At 38.5% G+C, this 22053-nt stretch overlaps 1 protein-coding gene across 5 annotated transcripts in view; it reads right to left on the bottom strand.

Annotated features, from left to right (window-relative positions):
• scn8aa (sodium channel, voltage gated, type VIII, alpha subunit a) overlaps window positions 1-22053 on the bottom strand; it is an 88477-nt gene that overhangs the window by 38334 nt on the left and 28090 nt on the right. For 3 of the 5 annotated variants that reach the window (XM_063014877.1, XM_063014879.1, XM_063014880.1), the window contains exons 1-9: window positions 19185-19269; window positions 17946-18074; window positions 15933-16024; window positions 11514-11726; window positions 10383-10446; window positions 9886-10027; window positions 6235-6441; window positions 4963-5241; window positions 3419-3730 (exon numbers count right to left, since the gene is read on the bottom strand). In XM_063014877.1, coding sequence (XP_062870947.1) covers window positions 3419-3730; window positions 4963-5241; window positions 6235-6441; window positions 9886-10027; window positions 10383-10446; window positions 11514-11726; window positions 15933-16024; window positions 17946-18074; window positions 19185-19264 — 1518 coding nt within the window. In that variant the 5' untranslated portion in view covers window positions 19265-19269. Of the gene's footprint in view, window positions 1-3418; window positions 3731-4962; window positions 5242-6234; window positions 6442-9885; window positions 10028-10382; window positions 10447-11513; window positions 11727-15932; window positions 16025-16230; window positions 16323-17945; window positions 18075-19184; window positions 19275-20881; window positions 21001-22053 lie in introns of those variants that run through there. The other 2 variants (XM_063014881.1, XM_063014878.1) reach the window with 2 other exon arrangements.

The raw sequence follows: 22053 nt of genomic DNA, 5'->3' as shown, positions 1-22053 counted from the left end.
CACTCTAAATGTTTAATTAACCACCGTGTCCAACTCAACTATCACTTTAGAGGACTGGGGCTTCGACCGGAACCAAAATAGAGCTAAAAAAGGATGGTCATACTAACAAGGATAGATATACAGAGAAGAAAAAATACCTAGTCTGAGGTTCAATGGACATTGTGTAATATTTTAGAGCACCGTTCCCTTCAAAAGCCACATGACCCCTGATATACACGGACTTTATTTAAACTGTTAAACTATAAATCCTGTTGAAGCTAAGAAAATAAAAGTTTGATAAGCACAGAATGTAACACAGACCTAAAGCCTGTTAAAGAGCTGTGGGTTAAGCTGAAGATGAGATCCGGAGCAATTCTGTATTAAAGAGCGCGATCAGATTTCTTGTTCTGCATTTTCTAATCTCATTAAACATTATAAAAAGAAAAGAAACTGTGCGGTTATGTTGTACAAAGTGCTAAATGCAAAGGTGCCAATGACTGTAGTTTTTTTGTATTTAGCTGAAAAAAAATGTACTTAAATGTTAGAATTTTCTCATTTTTAAGTGTCAATTTAAGCTAATTCACCACAAAAACATTTAAATGGCTTTTCCCACTCATTCTGATTTAGAGTAAATATTTTTTTAAAGAATAGAACTGATACTTCACCTCATAAAAAGACTATTATAGATTAATAACACAATTTCACACTTTGCTCTTTGTTTAGTAAGGAACCAGTTTGAGTTTTACTTTGTAAATAGTTAAATGTACTGTGAGTATCAGCAAACCAGCTAAACCAAATACCTGAAATAACCCAACTAAGTACAGTAAACTAAATGTAATTAATAATGAAGGAACTATGTCCACTATCAGAGCAGAAAATTCAGAGAGTCACAAAATTGCTCTTCTTCATACAGCACCTGGGTTTCACAAGTACCTGGACTAGTGCTGGACTGTTAATGTGATGTGTTCCTTTTTATGGGTTTAAGGTTGAACCTTCACTATTAGGATTAGATTATAAGAATTAATTTGATATGTATGATGTGAAGAGCTGCTCACTTAAACAAGACTAAGGTTTAGTGTGACTCGGGTTCGACATGCACTGTTTCAAAACCTGTAATCTAACTATATTCTGAATAAGTCGCTTCATGCATTTACTCTTCTCTGAATGAATTAGTGAATACATTTAGTGCAGTGTTTTCATGATTTAGCGATGTATACTTTTAAAAAGAATTCTGACCAAACACTGCACACACACACACACACACACACACAGACACAGACACACACACATATGCAGACCCACACAGTTTTGTGGATCATGATAAAGCAAGCAAGATGTGCATTACCACACATCACTACACATCTTGGACACAGGGTGGGAAACACCTAAAACACCAACGCCATGGTTTCAAATGGTTTAAGTGCTCAGACATACACACAAGTGGGATCTTAATGTCTATCTTACATTAATGGATCTGAAAATGCATTACAGTTTCTCATCCTAAAAGCAAAACGCTAGAGGAGATCATCTGAACACGTATGAATGGACACAAACATATTAAACATCAGAACATGTTTAAAATGTGGTATACAATGGATACACACCTATCTAGAACATGCAAAAATGCAGATATGTAACGAATTAAAGAAATACTCCAGCATTTTTAAACCAGTACATACTCAATGCATCTGTACTGCATCATGTGTGATTACTGCACAGGCGTGATATTTAACGTTCACAACAGCTGAACATTTTTGCTTTACAATACTGCACGTGTACGTTTGGTGATGGTCAGAACTGAACATTACTAAAAGCCTCTTGGCTACTTTACTTTACTTACTATTATTCAGAACTTACAAACATAACATAGCCTGATATATTATTTTAAATCTTCACATCTGTAAAGCAGTGGTGCGTCCAGTCCAGGCCAAGCTAGACCTAAAATCTTGTTACTGTCCAGCTTGTGTACGGCCAAGTACAAATTAATGTATTTATCTCAGTACAAGAGCCATATTTTAGTAATTATCAGTAGTAATCACATATACATTACAAACACAACAGGTAGCGATGGTATTTAAAATACTGGAGAATCCCTTTCGCATCTGCATTTGAAATGTGTAGGCAACAATGCTCAGACCTGGGTAATAAAACGTGCAAGTGCATTCACAATTCAGATCCATTATTTCTATAAATTGCTAAATATAGACGTAGTTATTTCATATTTTATGCAGTTAAATTAATGCTAGTGGAAGTAAGAGACAATATACATGAAAACAGTTTCATATATCTCTGTCAATTCTTCCAGTTCAAAGATCGATTTTTGATTTTAATTAATAATTCTCATCTTTAATCTGGCAAGGGCAGCATACACAGGCTCTCAGCGGTTAGTCACACTGGGCCAGATGTGATCTCGTAACAGGAATACAAGTCTGGAGAACGTCTTTTTAAATGTTATGAACTGGGATGAAATTAATTGCAGGACAACATCAACAGACTTTAGAAAATTCTTCCTTGTTCACTGTCTGAAAGAGTTTAGTTTATAGACACAATCAACTGACTGCCATGAAAAATTACCCAAATGACTTCAAATAATTGTATTTAAATGTAGTAAGATGATTTTGCAGTCAGAGGGCTGAATTCAATAAATTTGAATATCTGGATAAGTGTAACAGGCACACCTGCCATAGAGATTGGCAGAGGGCACAGGTTATAGAATGATTCCCACCTGGCATCTCATTATGACAGTGGTCCTTCTTTTAATCAGGCAGTCTCTGCGCCTCATCAGCGTTAATTTGGTTTTGTTGGCCACCTTTATTGGGTTGTGTTGTTGAGACTTCTGTGTGGTTGATACTTTTGTTTCTTTGATCTTCTTTTAAGGAAAAAGCGGACCTCACCAATGGATCCAAGCTGAATTGGGTTTACATTTTATTATCTTACCGGTGGGTGGCTTCATCTGCCGTTATGATTATTTTTAGCTTAGCTTGCTAACAGTGATTTAGGCAGGCACGGCAGAACAACTTTTTCAGTTTGTAACCTTACCACTGTTATTATCAAATTCAGTTGTTGCCTTTAAACATAAGTGTACTTACTATACATGCTATTTAGTATGTATAGTAAAAGTTTGCGTTTTAGGACACAGCCTTAAAAACTTACTTTAATTTCTGTCTTTATAAGTCCAATTAGCTTACATTGTTCTCCAGATGTGTACTCACTTTTAAGAAATCATGCCTGACTCTGCGAGTCTATTCAGCAATCAGAGCTTCATCCCAAATAAACAAAACAAAACAAACAAAAAAATGATCAAGTTAAAAAAAACTAAATTAAATGTAAAATGCATCAGAAAAGAAGAATAGAAAATAAATCAGAAAGAAGGAAAAGAGAAAGCCAAGGCTCAGAAAGGAAAGAAGTCCGTGCCTAGACTGATCTAATCTGTCCTTACGCTGTCGTCAGAAGCTGCCTTATCTATTATCACCTCAGGCAGTAGACGTCCTCCTGGACCGGGCCCGATTAGGGACACCACACCGTTGCAGTCCACCGTGCTGTTGTGCTTGCCATGGTAGCCGCTGTAGCTGCTGCGGCGGTACGGGCTGAACAGCGAGCTGCGCCTCTGATCGCACTCCTCCACCGTGCTGTGCTCGTCATCCGCGAACTCGTTCTCCGATCCGGCGTCACGGTTACGCTTAAAGCTGAAGATGCTGCTTTTGCTGTTGTGGCGGGATAAGAACGGCGAACCAGGGATGCTGAGGAGAGACTGAAGCGAAACAGAAGAAGCTGGAGATTTTAACCACACCGAATTAATAATCTAGGCTGTTGTTTGTATATGTGTACACAGAGTGAACCCACAACAGGCAGTGTATAGAAATATTTCATTTTATATGTATGAACAGTATGAACTGAATCAATGCTTCAACTATCTCTTTTTTTCTGGATCATTTCCCAGTCTGGAACCATCCAGTTCCCAATATGAATCTGCAGCCAGATCACCACAAGTCCAATCTGTGGCCACTTTTTATCACCTACCAATGTTGGGTTCCCACACAGAGCCGAATCACATACAGAGAGCAATCTAGACCTTCCCAATATGCAATTACCAGTATGAATCCGCTGCTGCTTGAACAACCCTCGATCTGATTAAGGAGAATCGAATCACCACAAGTCCAATCTGTGGCCGCTTCTTATCACCTGCCAATGTTGGGTTCCCACCAATGTTGGGTTTCCACACAAAGCCGTATCACATACAGAGATACACACACTGCACAACCCTCAATCTGATTAAGGGGAGCCGGATCACCACAGGTCTGATCTGTGGCCGCCAATGTTGGGGTCCCATACAGAGCCGAATCACATACAGAGAGCAGTGCAAGGCAGCATGTGAATCCTCCTAATTGTGCAGGATCCAAGACCAGTCCTGTAGATCCCTGTCCAACCGTCCCACCCTCAAACACAGCCAACTGTATTATGTAGATGCCCAGCCAGGTTAGTGGCTCTGCTGGGAACACTGTGCTTTAGACCACTGCGCCAAGCACCCACTTGAACTAATTCTTGTAGTGTTTACTATACAAGACATAATAAAGATTATATTTATTTACACAAATGGCCAAGCTTTAAACTTCATACACTTGCACTCCATCATCAAACCAGGACATGTTGCCAAACAAGGAAGATTCCAATTACCTTCCTAGGGTATTTGTAAGCTTTGTGTACATTTAAGGCTTGATTTACATACTTTACTTTAGTTACTTTAGTTAAAATGCATTCACAAAGCTGGGAAATCTAAAATGAATTTTAAAATCTATATAGCTAAATTAAATCTGGCTAAAGATGTCACTGCACCACAACTACAGAATATTTCTATGTATAATCTTGCTGTCAAAATGTGTCAACTGACTCTGATGTGACTGTAGTACAATCAAAAATATCTAGATTTCTATTTTAAAACATAGTGAACAAATACAGACACTGCACTTGCTCTTTGTTATTTACCTGGTTCATGATGGATGACCTGCGACCCAAGCGATTGTCAGGGAAGCGGAACCTCTTCCTGCTGCCGTCATCCGATTCAGACTTGACAAACTTCTCACTGTCTCCTTTCTCCCGGTCCTGTTCCTTCTGCTTCCACTTTTTCTTGCGGTTTCTCCTCTCCTTGGCGCTCTTGGAGCTGAGCTTGGACATCTCGGACGAGCTGCACGACAGGTTTTCCACTCCGTCGTCCTCCACCGCGTCTTCCGACACGGTTCCGGCTGAAGTGGCCATCGCGTTTGCCTGCCACAGTCACGAACAGAGCTGTTAGTTCCACAGTTATATGATGTGCATACTGATCCAGTGTGAGCATGTTTGGTTTGGATTACACGTAACCAGTGTGTAAGAGGAGATTTGAATGTGACTGAAGGTGTAATGTGTATCTACATTATTAAATCTATACTTGGATTCAGTGGATTCAGGGCACTGGTAGCTTAGGTATTAGACTAGCAATTGGAAGGTCACTGGTTCAAGACCCATCATGACAGATTGCTGCCCTTGGGCCCTTATGGATGGCCCTTAGTTTTCAATTGCTTGGGCTGTATTTGGTCACTATTGTAAGCTGCTTTGAACAAAAGTCTTGTTCCTCGGCCTTTGTTCCGTTCGGTTGCGGGGTCGGCTCTCGGCGGATCATGATCCACATTGATTTGGCACAATTTTTATGCCGGATGCCCTTCCTGACACAACCCCACCTATTTACCGGGCTTGGGACCGGCACTACAATGCACTGGTTCGTGCCCTTAAAGCTTCTTTGAGCGTCCAAAAAGGTAGAAATCAGATGGAGCTAAATCCGGACTATAAGCGTCTCTCAGTCGCGACCGATTACTCCTCCCACCCTCACTGTTTATGACCAAAATATAAAAGTGAGGAAACTTTTTGAAGATCCCTCGTAATTTGCAGTCAATAACAAATGATGACAAACTGCTACCAGTATTATTCTGCATGTAAGAACTACAGACAAGGGCACTGGTAGGGATTTAAGGTTCCCAGACTCCGCCCCTTTCCTTAAGAAATGTACTTTAATGGTTGTTCTTTAAGTAATCAGTATGTACAGTGAATAAGAACACCTGAACCTACTGATGTGTTAAAATGGCTAAAAGTTGTTAAAAGCAATACATTAAATAAATCAAATAAATAAATGAAAATCAGTATTGATTATCGCCTGATGCTGAAAGCCAGTATTGTATTACAATAAGACGGAACAATACGCAGTAACACAAGCTATCATCGGCTAACCTGGGCATCCTCTTGTTGCTTCCTTAGCTGCTCCAGCATGGCTTTAAATTCCTCCTCTTTTCGCGCCGCCTCCTCCATAGTGGCCTGGTTCTGCTCCTCATAAGCCATGGCCACCACAGCCAGGATCAGATTGACCAGGTAGAAGGAGCCCACGAAGATCACGAGCACAAAGAAGATCATGTAGGTCTTTCCTGCCGCACGCAGAGTCTGTGGAGAACAGCGTTTCTGTTTAACCGGCTTCTTCTGAACAAATTCTGAGTACGTAACATAAAGAAATCCAGTAAAAGAAATACAATTATTCACACTGAGATATTTAAAAATCATTGGTTCATCACATAGAGAGCCAATCCATTGCAAGGCTACACACATACTCCCTCAAATCTGGGGTAATTTGGTAGTAATTAAGTCACCTTCTGCATGTTTTTGGAGGTGGTAGGAGACCAGAGCTCTGGAACAAATATACGTACGTCTTCACAGGGACAAGGATCAATCTCAGGTCCTCGGGACCCATGGTGCTGTGCTCTACGTTCACAATATGTTCGGCATGTAGGCTTGTAATCTCATGGACTAGGAATTGCGAATACCCTGAATTATTTTGTACCTACAAAGAAACTAAATTATATAGCCACAAGAGTCCACAATCAAATGCACACATTTTTACATAATTCAGGCTTATAAAATACGAAAAACACCAAAAATATTTTCAAAGCTCAGCAAATTAATTCATTCTGTGAATTATTGTCTTTTTCACCACAGTTTAATCCTGGTCAGGGTTTCGGTGGGTCCGATTCATTGGGCAAAAGGCAGGAAACACCCTGGACAGGTTGCCAGTCCATAACAGGTCACAAACACACACACTTCTGCCATTTATTCAGTAGGTCCTGCATGTCTTTGGACACAGAGGAAACCCACACACAGGGAGAACGTGCAAACTCCACACAGAAAGGACCCTGGCCGTCCAACCAGGAAATCAAACCCAGACCCTTTTTGCTGGAAGGCTAAAGTGCTACCCACTGTGCCATCATGCCACATGGCACAATAAATTGTGGCTAGTTAAGATGCCTGTAGCTTCGCCCACAGTGAGAAGATGGCAGAATGATAAAGCTGAAGATAAAGCTGCAGCCTGGACGAAGCAGCTCGGCTTGATGACTCTGGTACGTCCATTTGCAGGAAAAGGAAAGACTGGGTGAAGCTCAAAAGATCTCCTCCATCAGTCAGCAGCACATTCATTATAGATGCACTTTGCAGCACTCACAAGAAGAGTGAACACAGACTAGTGTGATGGCATTGAAGGAAATCTGACAGACTTCTAACCCACGAGAACAAAAACATGAGTAATCAGGGCGTTAAAAAAGTTTAAACGTGCACCATGGACGTCAAGACCAACCAAAAAAAACCCCTAAACATTAACACTTAACAAACATGTTACAACATGCAACAACTATATCATAATGAAGTGCGTGGGTGTAAATATAAACCAGTACAGTACAGAATATTGGGGTGGGGGGGTATATGCAGGCAGCAAGCTCAACACTATGCCGATATATATTAAAAACACGGATTCAGAGCTCGGACCAAAAATAGTGTAGCCGATGTGCTGAGATCTTCCCATCTGGGAGTCATTTCTCATCAGCCTGCCAGCCAGAACTGTAATCTGCAGGTTAATATTTCATGCCTCTTCCCGATCGCTCCTGTATTCTAAAGTGTTTCAGTCATTACAGGGCGGCTACCAGCGTACACTCAGCACGGCACGTCCAGCTACAGCAGCGCAGATGCACTGCTGCATATAATTCTATTCAGACTGCTTTATAGAATTAGCCAGTAAGTATTACATTCGCTATATGGGTGAAGAAGGGATTACAAAAGAAGGTCTTCCTCAAACAGAATAATAATACGGCTTTTGTATCTGATGTTTTCAATATTAAGAAATGAAAGAATTAAAAGTCATGAGATCAGGACATGAGAATGCAAATATGCTAAACTGCTCTATACCCTTGATGCCATATTTACTGAAATCGAGACAGCTGTTTTAGAGACTTTACAGTTGTGGTCATTGCTAATCTAACATATGATTGGCTCAATATCAACTTTTAGTTTGAGTAATGCTAAGTCAAATGTTGTAATGTGTTTCTAGCTCTAACTTTATTACACTCCATTTTCTCATTTTTTCCGGTTGCTACATTAGGGATTAATGTACGCCTGCCCAGTCATGTAATTATATGTAATTAATTATGTAATAATTAGTATGCACTTCTTATGTGTGCACTTTATTACGTATGCACATTATTATATTAAGGTTAAGCACTTATTTTTTTACTATGTAGTAGTACACATTAAGATTAGCATGCCTGAGCCAGAGTGACCTGAATCTCGTTGTATGTTGTACAATGAGAATAAAAATTATTCTACTCTAATTATGCAGTTAGGCAGTTCTGTGGCTCCAGTGCAGTGTGTAATGTCCTGTTCTCATTTCTGCATTCTCAGTGTAGGTGTTGTTGACAGTGGACAGTTATTTTGGGCACACTGACTGGCCTGCAACTACAAAGCCCCATACACAGAAAGGTTTAAATACACCAGTATTAAATATATCTCAAATCTGAGCCACAGTAGGTCCTCTGTTGGTCCAGACTTCATAGCCTTCATGTCCTCTGGCTTTAATAAGTCTTGGACACTTAAAAACCGCCGGCAGTTCAGTGGCTTCATACCACTGTGGACAAGTTTTTGCCTTTGAAGCCAAAGAACAGACCAAGCAGCTACCAGATAAATAATTTACTTATAATAATAATAATATATAAAAAAGGTAACCTGCCACTGATGACCTTTTACTATTACATAAAACAATGTGAATTATATCAAATTCAAAATCTGTTATAAATAAAAAACAATCAACAAAACTTCACTGCAACATCGTATTTTAACCTGTGATGATTAAAATGATGATCTGAATGATCTGAATTCATAAGACAGTCTACACATGCTTAATATCATTAGTGTTGCCCTGGACTTTTGGGAACTTCTGAATTATTTGAAGAGGCAGTAAATACATTCACAAAATGCTTTTTCATTGGTCATTAAACATTGATTTGGAACATAGATTTAATTTCAACTAAATGGAGCAAGACCTAAAATACAGGACGTCAGCTATCAGGTCCAGGCACAGTTTTGAAACTTGTAGACCACATGGCATCACAGTGCAAACACTTGTTTTAATTTTGGGTTTGGGATTTTTCTTTCCCAGGACATTTCCAGAAAGTTACACACTGCAGATTAAATAACCTGATCAAGCTTTCTAACCCTATCCATGAAGGCCTCGTTGGGGTTTAACTGCATTCTCTGTCATTAAATCCAGGTATTTTACTAAACATGTCAAACAGTGATCCTAACAGCACACGAGTTATAAGTCAAGCTCGGTTGGTTCACCATTAGCATGCCAGCTGGCTGTTATATGTGCTAAAAGCCCCACTGCAGCTGTTCAGTAAACTGTGACAGTCATTATTTAATGCCAAAAATATGGTTTGCAATGGCACAAATTGTTCTGTAATCCTGATTAAACGCAGACACATTTCTAACTTTCTCTCCAATCCACATTGAAACTACTAACCAGGTCACTTGACTAAAGTCTGATTGAAAAAAGAAAAGCGTGACTCTTACCAGCATGTACAGGTTCTCCCAGAAGTCCTGCGTCATGAGGCGGAAAAGAGCGAGGAAGGCCCAGCCGAAACTGTCGAAGCTGGTGTAGCCGTAGTTTGGGTTGCGTCCAGCCTTCATGCACAAGTAGCCCTCAGGACAGCGACTGAACAAAAACCCACAATGAGATGCTGTGATTCTCACTGACATGCAGAGTAATTTATGTAAGAAACTGCAGGTAAATATTGAATATTTAATGCAATGAAACATGCTTTATTGTTATGGTAAAAGATAAATAAAACATATATATTATATACTGTTCTAATTTGTTTATGTAATGTTATTTTAAGGCTAAGCATGTTTTTCACTAATGTTAAATGAATGTAAACGTTTGGTTTATGCAAATATTTTCTCAGTTATTATTCAATTTGTAACGAAGCTTTGGCAAAACAAATGTGAATATTTATCATGTTAATAAAGCACCTTTAATTAAATTAAACTGAGAGAGAGAAAGAGCTTACCCAGCATCAGAGCCGTTCCCACATAGCAGAGCATCCAGAGTTTCAGGGAGGAAGTAGAAGTTGCCTGGTGACAAAAAAGAAGTGGAAAGGTGATTAATAAATACATTTCCACATAGGCTGGCTTGTTTGGTCAGAACACAGGGTCAGCCACTGTACAGCTCCCCTGGAGCCACGAAATTTAAGGACCTTGTTCAAGGGTCCAACAGTGGCTGTGTGACAGAGTCAGAACTCAAACCAACAACCTTCCAGTTCATAATCAAACTGCATTAGCAAGGTTGCTGGCAAGGTGATGAAAAGGTTTGTGTATGTGTGAATCCTGTTTAATACCCTAAACCAAAGGTCGCGAGCCAATCAAATGGATCGCAGACAAAGATAATAATAATTAAATTAAATTAAATTAAACTAATTTTAACAGTAACGATAACTATACACCTTAATACACCCTAAAACACAGCGGGACCAGATTACCAACATTTTCATTACGTAAGTTTTATGTTTTGTTTTGATGAATTTGATGTTTTGATCATGGACAAAATGTGGTTCGCTTGAAAAAAAGTAAAAAAAAACAACCCTGCTGTAAATGAACAGATTCAAGTTAAAACATATTAACAAAAACAGGGTCAAACCAAATCAATTAAATTAAACCATTTTTATTTGATAAAAAACGTTTTTAAGATTCAAGATTTGGATCAAGAGTTGAACCACCAAGCCTGCGTTTACAGAGAGGTTGTTGTATATAGAATTAAGTCACTATTCATATTGATAGTATTTCTTAATGAGAAAGAAGTGAAGGTGATTCTGTGTCACTTACTTCACATGTACATTTACAAGTACTTCCTTAAAAATACATTTTTGCATGACTTGCTGGAATGCACGTGTCTAAACCACACGAGTAATTAATGCAGAAAGTGTAAGTAAATCTCAGCAAGAGCAGCTTATACAGCATATATGGGGGCAAAACATTTACCTTCCGAAATGTAACATTTTATTTACTCATATAATTGGGTTCTTAAAAAAGTCACATGAATCCATAGCAAGCATGTAATCAATCTACTCAATTACTGAGAGCGTGTCATAAAACATAAAGGTCACAGGAGTAATTCATGCACTGGGTTCACACTGGTTTCTCACTTTCGTTCTTGATGTACGCATCGAAGTCGAAGCTGGTGCCGTTTCCTGCCTCGGTCATGTTGATGGGCCAGATGACACACTTGTGCCGCAGGTTGCCCATGAAGAGCTGCAGACCGATGAGGGCGAACACGCTGAGGCAGAACACGGTGAGGATCATCACGTCCGACAGCTTCTTCACTGACTGGATCAAGGCGCCCACGATGGTCTTCAGACCTGAGAGGTGGTGGTAAACGAACACACACACAAGAACAAACAGGACAGAGGAGTTGTGTACATGTTCAACAGCCAACTGTGGACAAAGGGGATCTAAAGGCATGATGAGACGACCCGCTAATTAAAGCCATTTATAAAGAAATAAAAGGTCCCGCCAATTTTATACAAAATAATTCCAGAGATTTTTACTTGAGTCTGTCATACAGAAATTTAAGCTCCAGTGATTTACTACATTAGCTTTATTTGCTACAATCATGCCTAGACCTCTTTTATAAATCAACAACATAACACATAACACTTAGGCAAACAGAAATCATAGAATAAAATCCCGAGATCACACAGCTTTTTGGGAGCCATCTCTTTCTGTTCTCACCTACTGTAAACACATCGGGTGGACTTGTGGTTCTTAAAGTAAGGACCCCCCTGGTTTTAGCGTATGTTGATGTTTAACTGTTCTTTAGTTTAACTGTTGCGTTCTGCAAAACTTTCTATAAAGGTTTAATCATGTAGTGATTAGGAAGAAGCTAGACTTTATTCTGGTGTTCACCAAATCTCTCATTTTTAATTATTGTTTGACCATTGCTCAGGGATTTGTGCCTCTTTTACAAAGTTGACCATTTTAGCATAGGTGCCCTTGCTTAAATCGCTTTGTGAAGCTCATGACACAGAAGTGCTCATTCAGCTCTTATTATTTTGTGGTTGCACCTTGCATTTGGGTCAGTAACCTTTGTAATAGTAAAAAAAAAATTTACTTTTTGTTTTTAAAGGCCTTTCCCATTAAAACATGATTAATGTCCCTACAGACAGCTACTTTTTGACTTATTTATTAATGTATAAGTTATATTTTGCTTTAAATTCCTACCAATCAAAGTGATAATTCTCAAAGCAATTTTATTTCTGATACATGATGTTAACTGGCAATCAACCTAATAAACACATCTGTGTAACTGTAATCATAAATCAGTCCATTCAAAGCTCTGTGCTTTCTGTTATTTTGTCTGATAAAATAATTAGCTAATTAAAAAGCTGATCTGTGCTGCAACTACATTAAGGTCTATGATAAGTGTCAACTTAAAAAACTCTCAGACTACAGAATGTGATTGCTGACTAGTGTAGGTTGCTGTAGATACTGCATGTGTGGAACCTATAACTGTTATTGTGTTTATTACTAATGTGCTGGGTTTAAAACAGCAGATGTGTAAACATTTTTAGGACAGACCCAAAGAGAGGACTCCCTGTAAAACTGTGTCATCCATTAATATACACCATGTGGACAAAAGTATTGGGACACCTACACTTCACACCTACAGGAGCGTTTATAAAAACCCTTCTAAATCCACAGGCATTAATATGGAGTTGGTCCCCATTTACAGCCATAACAGCTTTTTTGGAAACGCTTTTTACAATGTTCATCCAGATTTGTGAGGTCAGACACTGATATTGGACAAAATTGGGCCTGGTTCTCAGTCAATTCATCCATTCGAGTTCATCTCAAAGGCGTTCCATGTTCTTCCACACCAAACTCACCCAATGATCCTTGCTGGAACAGGAAACAATCTGCCTTAAGCTGTTACCAAAAAGTTGGAAGCATTCAGCTGTCCGAAATGTCTTGGTATGCTGAAGAGTTAAGATTTCCCCTGTTTGGAACTAAGGGGTGTAGGCCAACCCAGGAAAATAACCCCATAGCACTATCCATCCTCCAGAGCCCTTGTGATTCATTAGTAAAGAGAACGCGTTTCCAGTGCTCCAGAGTCCAGTGATGGCGTGCTTTACACCACTCCACCCAACATATGGCATTGTGCTTGGTGATGTGAGGTGATTTGAGGGATTTTTAATTGATGTTAATGACAGAGGAGGTTTGGATCTTATTCACTATGGACCTCAGCACCTCAACTTGTTGCTTATTACAGTACCATGCTCGATATCAGTGAGCTCTTCAGAACGACTCATTCATTCACAACTGTGTGTGAAAACAGCCTGCATGGGTCAGTGCTTGATTTTATACCCCTGTGGTAATGTGACTAAATGTGACACAAACACCTGAATTCAGCTTCTAAGAGGCGTGTCCCAATACTTTTATTCATATAGTGCATATGTACTGCAGCACAACAAGAGGGCCATGACAGACAAAGAAGGGAGCAGGCAGGGGACAGGGGGTGGAGATCACATGCAGGGCATTTAAACTCTAAGGCTGAAAGCACACAGTCCAACAACAAAACGTCATTGGACTCGTAATTAGAATGAGCAGTTCCTCATTAGAACTGCAGCGCCCCATCCACCGCACCCTACAAAGCTCTCGTTTTAATGCAAAAAGCAACTCCTTATACATAAGTATGACTGGCCGCTGGCCCACCATTAAGATTTGAGAATTAAATCACTAACGTCTTGTAAAACATAAAAACATTTGCTGCGTTTCTAATTAAGAGTCCTGAAAATGACTTTCTTTATTAAACGTGTATAAAAAAGCATAAAGGACAGGTGAACTACGACTACAACAGTTTTCTGAAGTACAAATTCATCTACTTAGTGTTTTAGATTTTTTTTCTTTCTTTTCCATGTCTATTTTCTAATGATTTTAATATAAATAAATAAAAAAGTAAAGAAAGGAAATAAATTAACCAAGCTTTTTATAGGCTACTATTATAAAAGCAAGTGTCTCCAAAGCATCATGCAGCATAAAATATCTCCCAAATCTAGGCTTGGCAGTCTTCATAAATAAATAAGAGGTATGCTCTCGAAACTGTACGAGCCATGTTCACTGAGCGCCGTGCAATTTTCTCCTAAGGAAACTGAAGATGGGACAAAAAATGTGGATTTTTTGTTGGTAAATTAATCCTGTTACTTTAACACAGTAACTTCCTGCAAATAACTTAATAGAGAATAACAACATACTGTGTGTTATAGCTTCAGTAACGTTAGAAAATATAAAACATATAAAAGCAAACAGTTACCTGGCTGTGTAGCCCACAAACCAGAGTGATTCTAAGGGACACCACAAGTCTGTTCAGTATAATATTTATATTTAAAGCAGCTCTAAATGGCTATAATCATCTCATTAGTCATTCCTATAGTAGTATGAAGCTGTGCGCTTAAACATAAGCTGTAAACCAACTCATTTAGCTTCATGTTTATTCTGATGCTGTTTCTGAAGTTCTGTCTGATTTAAAATGTCTTAAACAATAAACACCAAGACAACTTTTACTTATTTTCTCTATTTACGGTTTGTTTATTTATTTGTTTAACGCCATGTCAACACATTGCTTACATTCATGGCGGGATCATTTACTAAAGGATCAGATAACAGTTGTTCTCTATTTAGGGTAAATTACATTAAAAAAAAATTTCCACACCTACACTAAATGCCCAGAAGTATGTTGACACCTGGCCATGAGCTTGCTGGACACCTCACTTAAACAAGGAGCACTCTACTTAACTGTTCTGTTGGTGCTCGGGTGGGGCAGCGGTAAAATACAGTAGACCATTACTAGTCAACCGGACGTCTGGATGGACATGATCGGCTAATATCTGGGATGAGATGTTGAAACAGCCTAGCCATTGGGAAGTGTACTTGTCAGTGAAATCTTAGTGCTGGTCCCAAGCCTGCATAGAAATGGGAAAGATGCACCAGCAAGGGCATCCGGTGTAAAAACTGTGTTAAATCTGGTGCGCAGACCAGATCGGCTGAAGCAACCCCTGAATACGGGAGCAGCCAGGAAAAAATGCCACTAATCCCATTAATTAACTCGTTTTTCTACCTGTTAGAATTATACATACTGTATATACACAGTCGTTTTGGCCATTTATTGTATTATGGTTGTATCATGGTCTTCAAAGCATTCTATTTTGGCATCCTATATTTGTTTGTGACAAAAGATGACTTAGATTTGCTAAAGTCTACAACGTTTAACCCCTCCTAAGTAAGAATTATGTTTAACAGAAACATAAATATCTGCTTTCTGAGCATCTTTAAGTTTCTTTTGTTGGTGGCAGATAAGAAAATGAACATTGGGGATTTAACCGTAGTGTAACAGTAGACTGCAAAGCCTATCAAAAATGTATAAGTACCATTTTTGATCATTTTGGAGGCAAAAAGCAAATGAAAAAGTAACCTTTAAAGTAAGTCTTTGCTAAAACCAAAAGAATGAAATGAAACGTAAAGAAACGGAAACGGAGAAACTCAGCCTCAGTGTTTAAATTGAACCTCACCTGGAATGACAGAGATAGTTTTCAATGCTCGGAGAACTCTGAACGTTCTCAGCGCAGATACATTCCCCAGGTCCACAAACTCTGTTACATATCTGAAATAAGGGAGGATCACACACAGACACCAATGACCACCACAAACACGCCAAGAACACCAGCACGCCACCGGACCAGGAGCTACATCACTCACAGAGCCTGTCCACGCCGAGGGGGGGGAAAAAGGAAAAGAAACGACACACACACGTACACGCACGCACACCTAACACCAACCCGGGTCCCTCCCATCCAAACTCGCTCTTACCTGGGATTACCGAAATAGTTTTCAATGCCCTCAGAACTCTGAATGTGCGCAGAGCTGAGACATTGCCTAGGTTTACAAACTCTGTTACATACCTGCAATAATCAAACCAAAGTTACTTAAAGACACGTGCACACATGACTTCCACAGCCTTACATGACATGTAACTGCTGGGGCCAGAACAATCCACATTTGAGCACTTTTAGTGGTGTGTGACCATATAATAAACAATTAAAAGTAATAAATGATGTAGCTCTATTTGGATGGAATCAGTTTCTCACTGGGATAAATAGTCATAGCAGCAAACTACTAATATATCTAGCTTTCTAGGTTTAGTTACTCTGAAGATAAGCGTTCTCTGTAATGTTAGCTGCTTGTATGTTGAACTAACATATATATTTTAGAATGTAGTTAGCAGTAATGTAACAAATGTTATTAATTAATAATTCGATAAATAAACAAATTAGCAACATAGCAAAACTTTAATTCAGCTTGATTTTATCCAATGGAAGGCTATCTCTGACATAAGGGTGCGCCAGTTTGGTCTCCACTCCAGAAGTATTGAAACTATGACTACATGTGTACAGCAAAAGTAAATAGCTGTGGTATTTAGCAGTGTTCAAAATGTCCAACACAAAATGCAGTACCTGCATGTCAATCAAGACCAGGATTATTCTAGTTAATAAAACAACAATACAAAAATATATTCTACTATGATTATACAGATATATAAATAGAAAAGAAAAAAAAGAATTTAAACTAACTAAAAGCACATTTAGCCTGATATACTAGTTGCTGTAGTGGCTGTTGGATGGAGTCAAACAAATGTCTGAAAACAGAGGGTCAAATAGGAAATCAACTCCTATTACACCACTGCAGCAGTGACTCTTCATGTCTGGTCAAGGCAGGACCAAGTGTGGGTGTGGGGTAATCCTCCCCAAGTGTTTGTTTAACAATCAGCCACTAAAAGAAGCAGCCAACAGCTTCAGGTGTGTCGGAGGAGACATGTGCTAGAATTCTACACTACATAGATAACCCTGAGAAGGAATTTGGAAATGAACTCGGGGTTAAAGGAGAAACGCTATGTGGGATCATTTGTATGTAACAAAATTTCTCCATCCTCCAGTGTAAAAACTAACTCCATCCAAATAGTCACACAGATACATAGACAATTGCTTAAAACAGGCATTACTAGCTGTTAATAATCATTTAATATCATTGTTGTGAACAGCCTTGCTGGAAAACTTTATAGGTGCAAATTGTTAGAGAGACATTAGAAACACATTCACACCATCGGTAAGATAGAAACAGTATAGAGACTGAAAGAGAAGCAAGATGCACCAGAAACGTATTTTAGTTCTTAAGAAATTGACTGTTTGTAGAGCCGGACAGTAAGATATAATATATTACATTTAGGAGTTTAGAAATTTTACTTTACAAACTCAAATAATTTATCTAGATTTTTCCAGTGCATACAGATCACTGTAATATTAATAAAGAACTTATCATTAATAAATATTTTCAGTTTTAACTAATATGAATAAATATAATCTTGTTTACAGTGCTGTGAAAAAGTAACGTCTTCTATTCTATCAGACGAGGAGAACATGCACATATTGCACATTCTATAAAGCTAATAAGTCTTGCAATCTCACTTCTCTTTCTAACAGTGGAACAATATAAAGCTGATCTGACATCGTATGCTGGTGGATACTTACGCCATTGAGATGACCATAAAGTCCAGCCAGTTCCACGGATCTCTGAGGAATGTGAAGTCATCTATACAGAAACCACGAGCGATGATTTTGACTAGCGATTCGAAAGTATAAATTCCTGTGAATGTGTACCTGGGTACGAAAGAGCAAGGACAGAAAAATGATAGGTGTTGTAGCAAAGCTGCCCTGTAAATGTGGACAAACTCCTGATGTGATTGTAACATGCAGGAGGATAAAAGAGCTCCAATGAAAACTGTCATCTATGTCAAACACAGCTGATCTGTTAAGGTCTGGTCGCTGTCCAATGTTTATGTTTTATATGTTTATATAATCGAAATACAAGGCAGGAAGGAAACTGCACAGGCCTGATGCTGCATTCAGGTTTTATTTACTTGTAAATAGTACTTAACGTTTGAGCACTTGTCTAAAAATATGCTAACAACATCATGAAAAACATGAAAGTCTGCAAGGTCATTTTTTCTTTTATATATTAACAAGCAAGCATTACTTTTTGCCCTCGCTAATTACTTATTTTATGGTAATTTAGGATTCCAATAGCATAAACAGCTCCATCAGTATCTGTCAGAGAAGCATTACATATATTTATTTAATTAGATGTTTTATTATTTCAGTCTTTCCCGACAGCAGGTTAAAATTCATATACTACTCAGTAATAAGTACTAAGTGTAAGTATGTGGACATCCCTCCTAGAAAATCAATAATATGAAAATCAATAATACAAAATAAATGATATGCTGCCAACTCTGTGACAACAGTTTGTGAAAACTCTTCTGTAGCCTTGTGCACAAAGCAAGACCTGGTTTGCTGAAATTTGGGGTAAATGTGGCCTGCACAGACCTCTTTGCACCAACCCTGTATTAAACCCAGGGTCCTGGAATGAAATGTTCAGGCTCATAGTCAGGCGTCCACATACTTTTGGCCATGTAGTGCATGTTTCATCTTGCGAAGTAGTGTATCAATAACGTAATCATAGTTGGAAATATAGACAGATATTATGAGTTTGTTTACTGTTTAAGTGCGGTTCTCCAGTCTGAAAATTCTATACTACCTCCCCTATTGATGCTACTTCAACATTAAATTGGGACAAGACTCAGAGTGTGTTTCATAACAGTTTTATAAACTGGTATAATAATTTGTACAATATAACATGCTAAAAATAATAATTCAGATGTTTTTTTTTACCTATGAAAGAGTTCATGCGGTGTGGAAAATGTTACTTACTCTACTTGTTTGGACCACTCAGGAGGATTACTAAAAGTCATGAATACACAGTTGGTCAAAATGGTACACATGATGATCATGCTGAATAACGTAGGAAAGAGTTAAGGAAACAATTCTATCAATACTACAGCAAAAAAAGCTTCACAGAAAAAACTATACATGTCAGAATATTAAAAACGCACAGAATATTTAAAGGTGTGTAAGAGAAACACTGAAGTCTGTTTACAAATATGTTTGATGCTGCTGCACTGACCATTAATTTAAATATAAATAATTTCAATGTGATGCTGTGATATACTGTAACTGCACTCCAGTGTTTTACATAAAAATCAATGTGGATCAAACTAATAAAGCAAGAGAATAATTTACTTAAATAGAAATTAAATATGTAGAATAAGGATGGGATGTACATGTGGAGTATATGCATTATTTTCATCTTTTGTTTTTCAATTCTTAATGTCTACATATATAATCATAGTCTCATTCCAACCACAATCACTGCACCATTGTACAAGTTGTGGCTCGGATTGTACGTGTAACTGTGTCCACACAGTGTTTCTTACACACATAAATATATATTTGCCATACTGATGCTTGGAAGAATGTGATTTCAGACACCCCTAAAGTGGACCGTACCATTTCTTGCCTCGTCTTCCTGCCTTCACTCCCTTTACTGGCGCTTATATTAGGCCTGCATTTCCGCACATCAGAGAGGGTGCTGTATGGCAATATAAGTACACAGTTATCTAGATTGTTTAATACACTTTATTGCTCATCTGAATTTCTGAATTCTGCATAATGATGAGTGCATGAATTAGCTTGTTTCTAAGTTTTGCTTTAAGTTACATATTAGCTAACTAACAGCCTCTGTGAACTGTTGTTTTTACCTCTTTTTGGTGGGTCCAAGTATTGATTAGAAGGGTCACCCCTGATCGACCCATGGTTTTAACATTTTCTGTGTTTTGATGCAGGCCGTATTGTTATCACCACAACTACCAGTCTGAAAGAACTAGACTACAGCTGGAAGCCCAACTTCCTGTGACTCCTTAGTGGTTCTTGTCTATTTAATAAAAATGGTCTTTGAAAAAGATACATAAGTAATCTAAAACCACATAATATTAGAAAACAGGTGAACCACCGGCGTAAAGGCCTGGAAAACAAGCCTGGAATCTTCTCCAGCTCTTCCAGGAACTACATGCTCAGTGGTCACTCATGGGAATCCTGCTAATGTAGAGCTACAGTATTCTTAAGTCAGTGTGTGTGTGTGTGCGTGACAGTGAGTAAACTCACCATGCTTCACATTTCAAATATTAATGTGCAGGAAGTAGCTCCATAAAAACCACTGTAAAGAGCTGCTGACCTGTCATTGCTGATTCTGCAAATGCAGGACTCGAGGGAGCTACCCCACCTCGATCCACCGTTTTTTTCATCAAGCGCAGACCCTGTCTAATCTGCAGCCGAGCATTTTAACAAATGCACACGCATTAGGAACTGACAGCATATGAGCGACTGACTCACTGCTGCTAGTTAGTAATCATTAAAATGCATCATCATCATCACTAATGCTGCCAGGCTGTGTTGTGTTATCAACACTGTTATTACACTTGAGCTTTGGGTGAGAGTGCCAGAGAGATTTAAAAACACACAGCACATTTAACCAACAATCATATGTTAAAAAAACAGCTTGAAAAGGATATGAGTGTATCAAAATTTTAATAGCTATTCGCCTAAGAAGATTAAAAGGACTTATAATGTACATGGAAGGTGTGGCACTGAAGCGGAAGATTGTTTTCCCTTTGTTTACCACTATAAACGTCTGCAACGACAAAAACAGGGATGAGGGGTGAGGGGTGTTACAGGACACACAAACACAGAAAGAGAAAAACAGAGAGAGGAGAAGGTTAGTTTCACATCTTTACACAGTTTCATCATCACTGTTTTATAGAGTAAATACAGCTGTAAAATACAGTTGATACATTAATGAAATCAATATTTAAAAACAAAATACAAATATTTACATATACAACCAGAGAAAGCTTAGTCCTAATTTTTTTCTATTTATTTATGCATTTTCTTCCCTTTTTCTCCTGATTTAGCGTAGTCAATCTGTCTTCCACTGCTGAGGATCTCTGATTGCATTCGAGGAGGGTATATTTTCTGCACACAGGCGCCTTTATCTGCTAACAAGGGTACTTACACAGCGTTTAAAGACCCCACCCACTTAGTCCAGTCATCCCACCCAGCAGACACAATGGCCAATTATTTACTGTCAGTTGTGCCCGCTAGATGGTGCCCAGCCGACTGGTAGCAGAGCCGAGATTCGAACCGAGGTGTTCAGAATCTCGGCACTGGTGTGCTAGCAGAATATTTAAGCAAAAAATAGTAAAGCATTACCACTTTGCTAAGAAATGTGTCGGCAAACTAGCAAAAGTAAGAACATCTCTACTTACAAGGACTTTAATTTTTTTAATTTACCCTTTACACTACATAAAACAGTCAAAAGATTTGGGTCATTTTTAATAAACCATTGTCGAATCACACTGTTTGTTGCTGAAGTCACAAATACAAGTTACATCTGCACTGTAAGCCAAATGTCAACAACATCCAGAAATGTAACTGATTCTCTGGGCTTAAACTTAACCAAACTGGACTGCTAGACAGTGAAATTAAGCCAAATCTAAATTAAAACCAGTATAAAATTTTAAACCAGGGTCTGTCCCGGTGCAAGAGTAAATTAATGCCTATGACATGAACAACTTACAAATCTGGGCACCATTAAAGTTAAAGATACTCCTTACAAACACCTGAAAGGTTCTGGAGAGTGTTGTGTTTATCACGATATATTCATTTGCAAAAAAGGTTTATTAAA

This window comes from Trichomycterus rosablanca, chromosome 19, assembly GCF_030014385.1.
Source record: "Trichomycterus rosablanca isolate fTriRos1 chromosome 19, fTriRos1.hap1, whole genome shotgun sequence".
In the NCBI taxonomy this organism is placed as follows: Eukaryota; Metazoa; Chordata; class Actinopteri; order Siluriformes; family Trichomycteridae; genus Trichomycterus; species Trichomycterus rosablanca.
The sequence above is the reverse complement of the archived record's forward strand: the minus strand, read 5'-3'. Positions and strand labels throughout refer to the sequence as shown.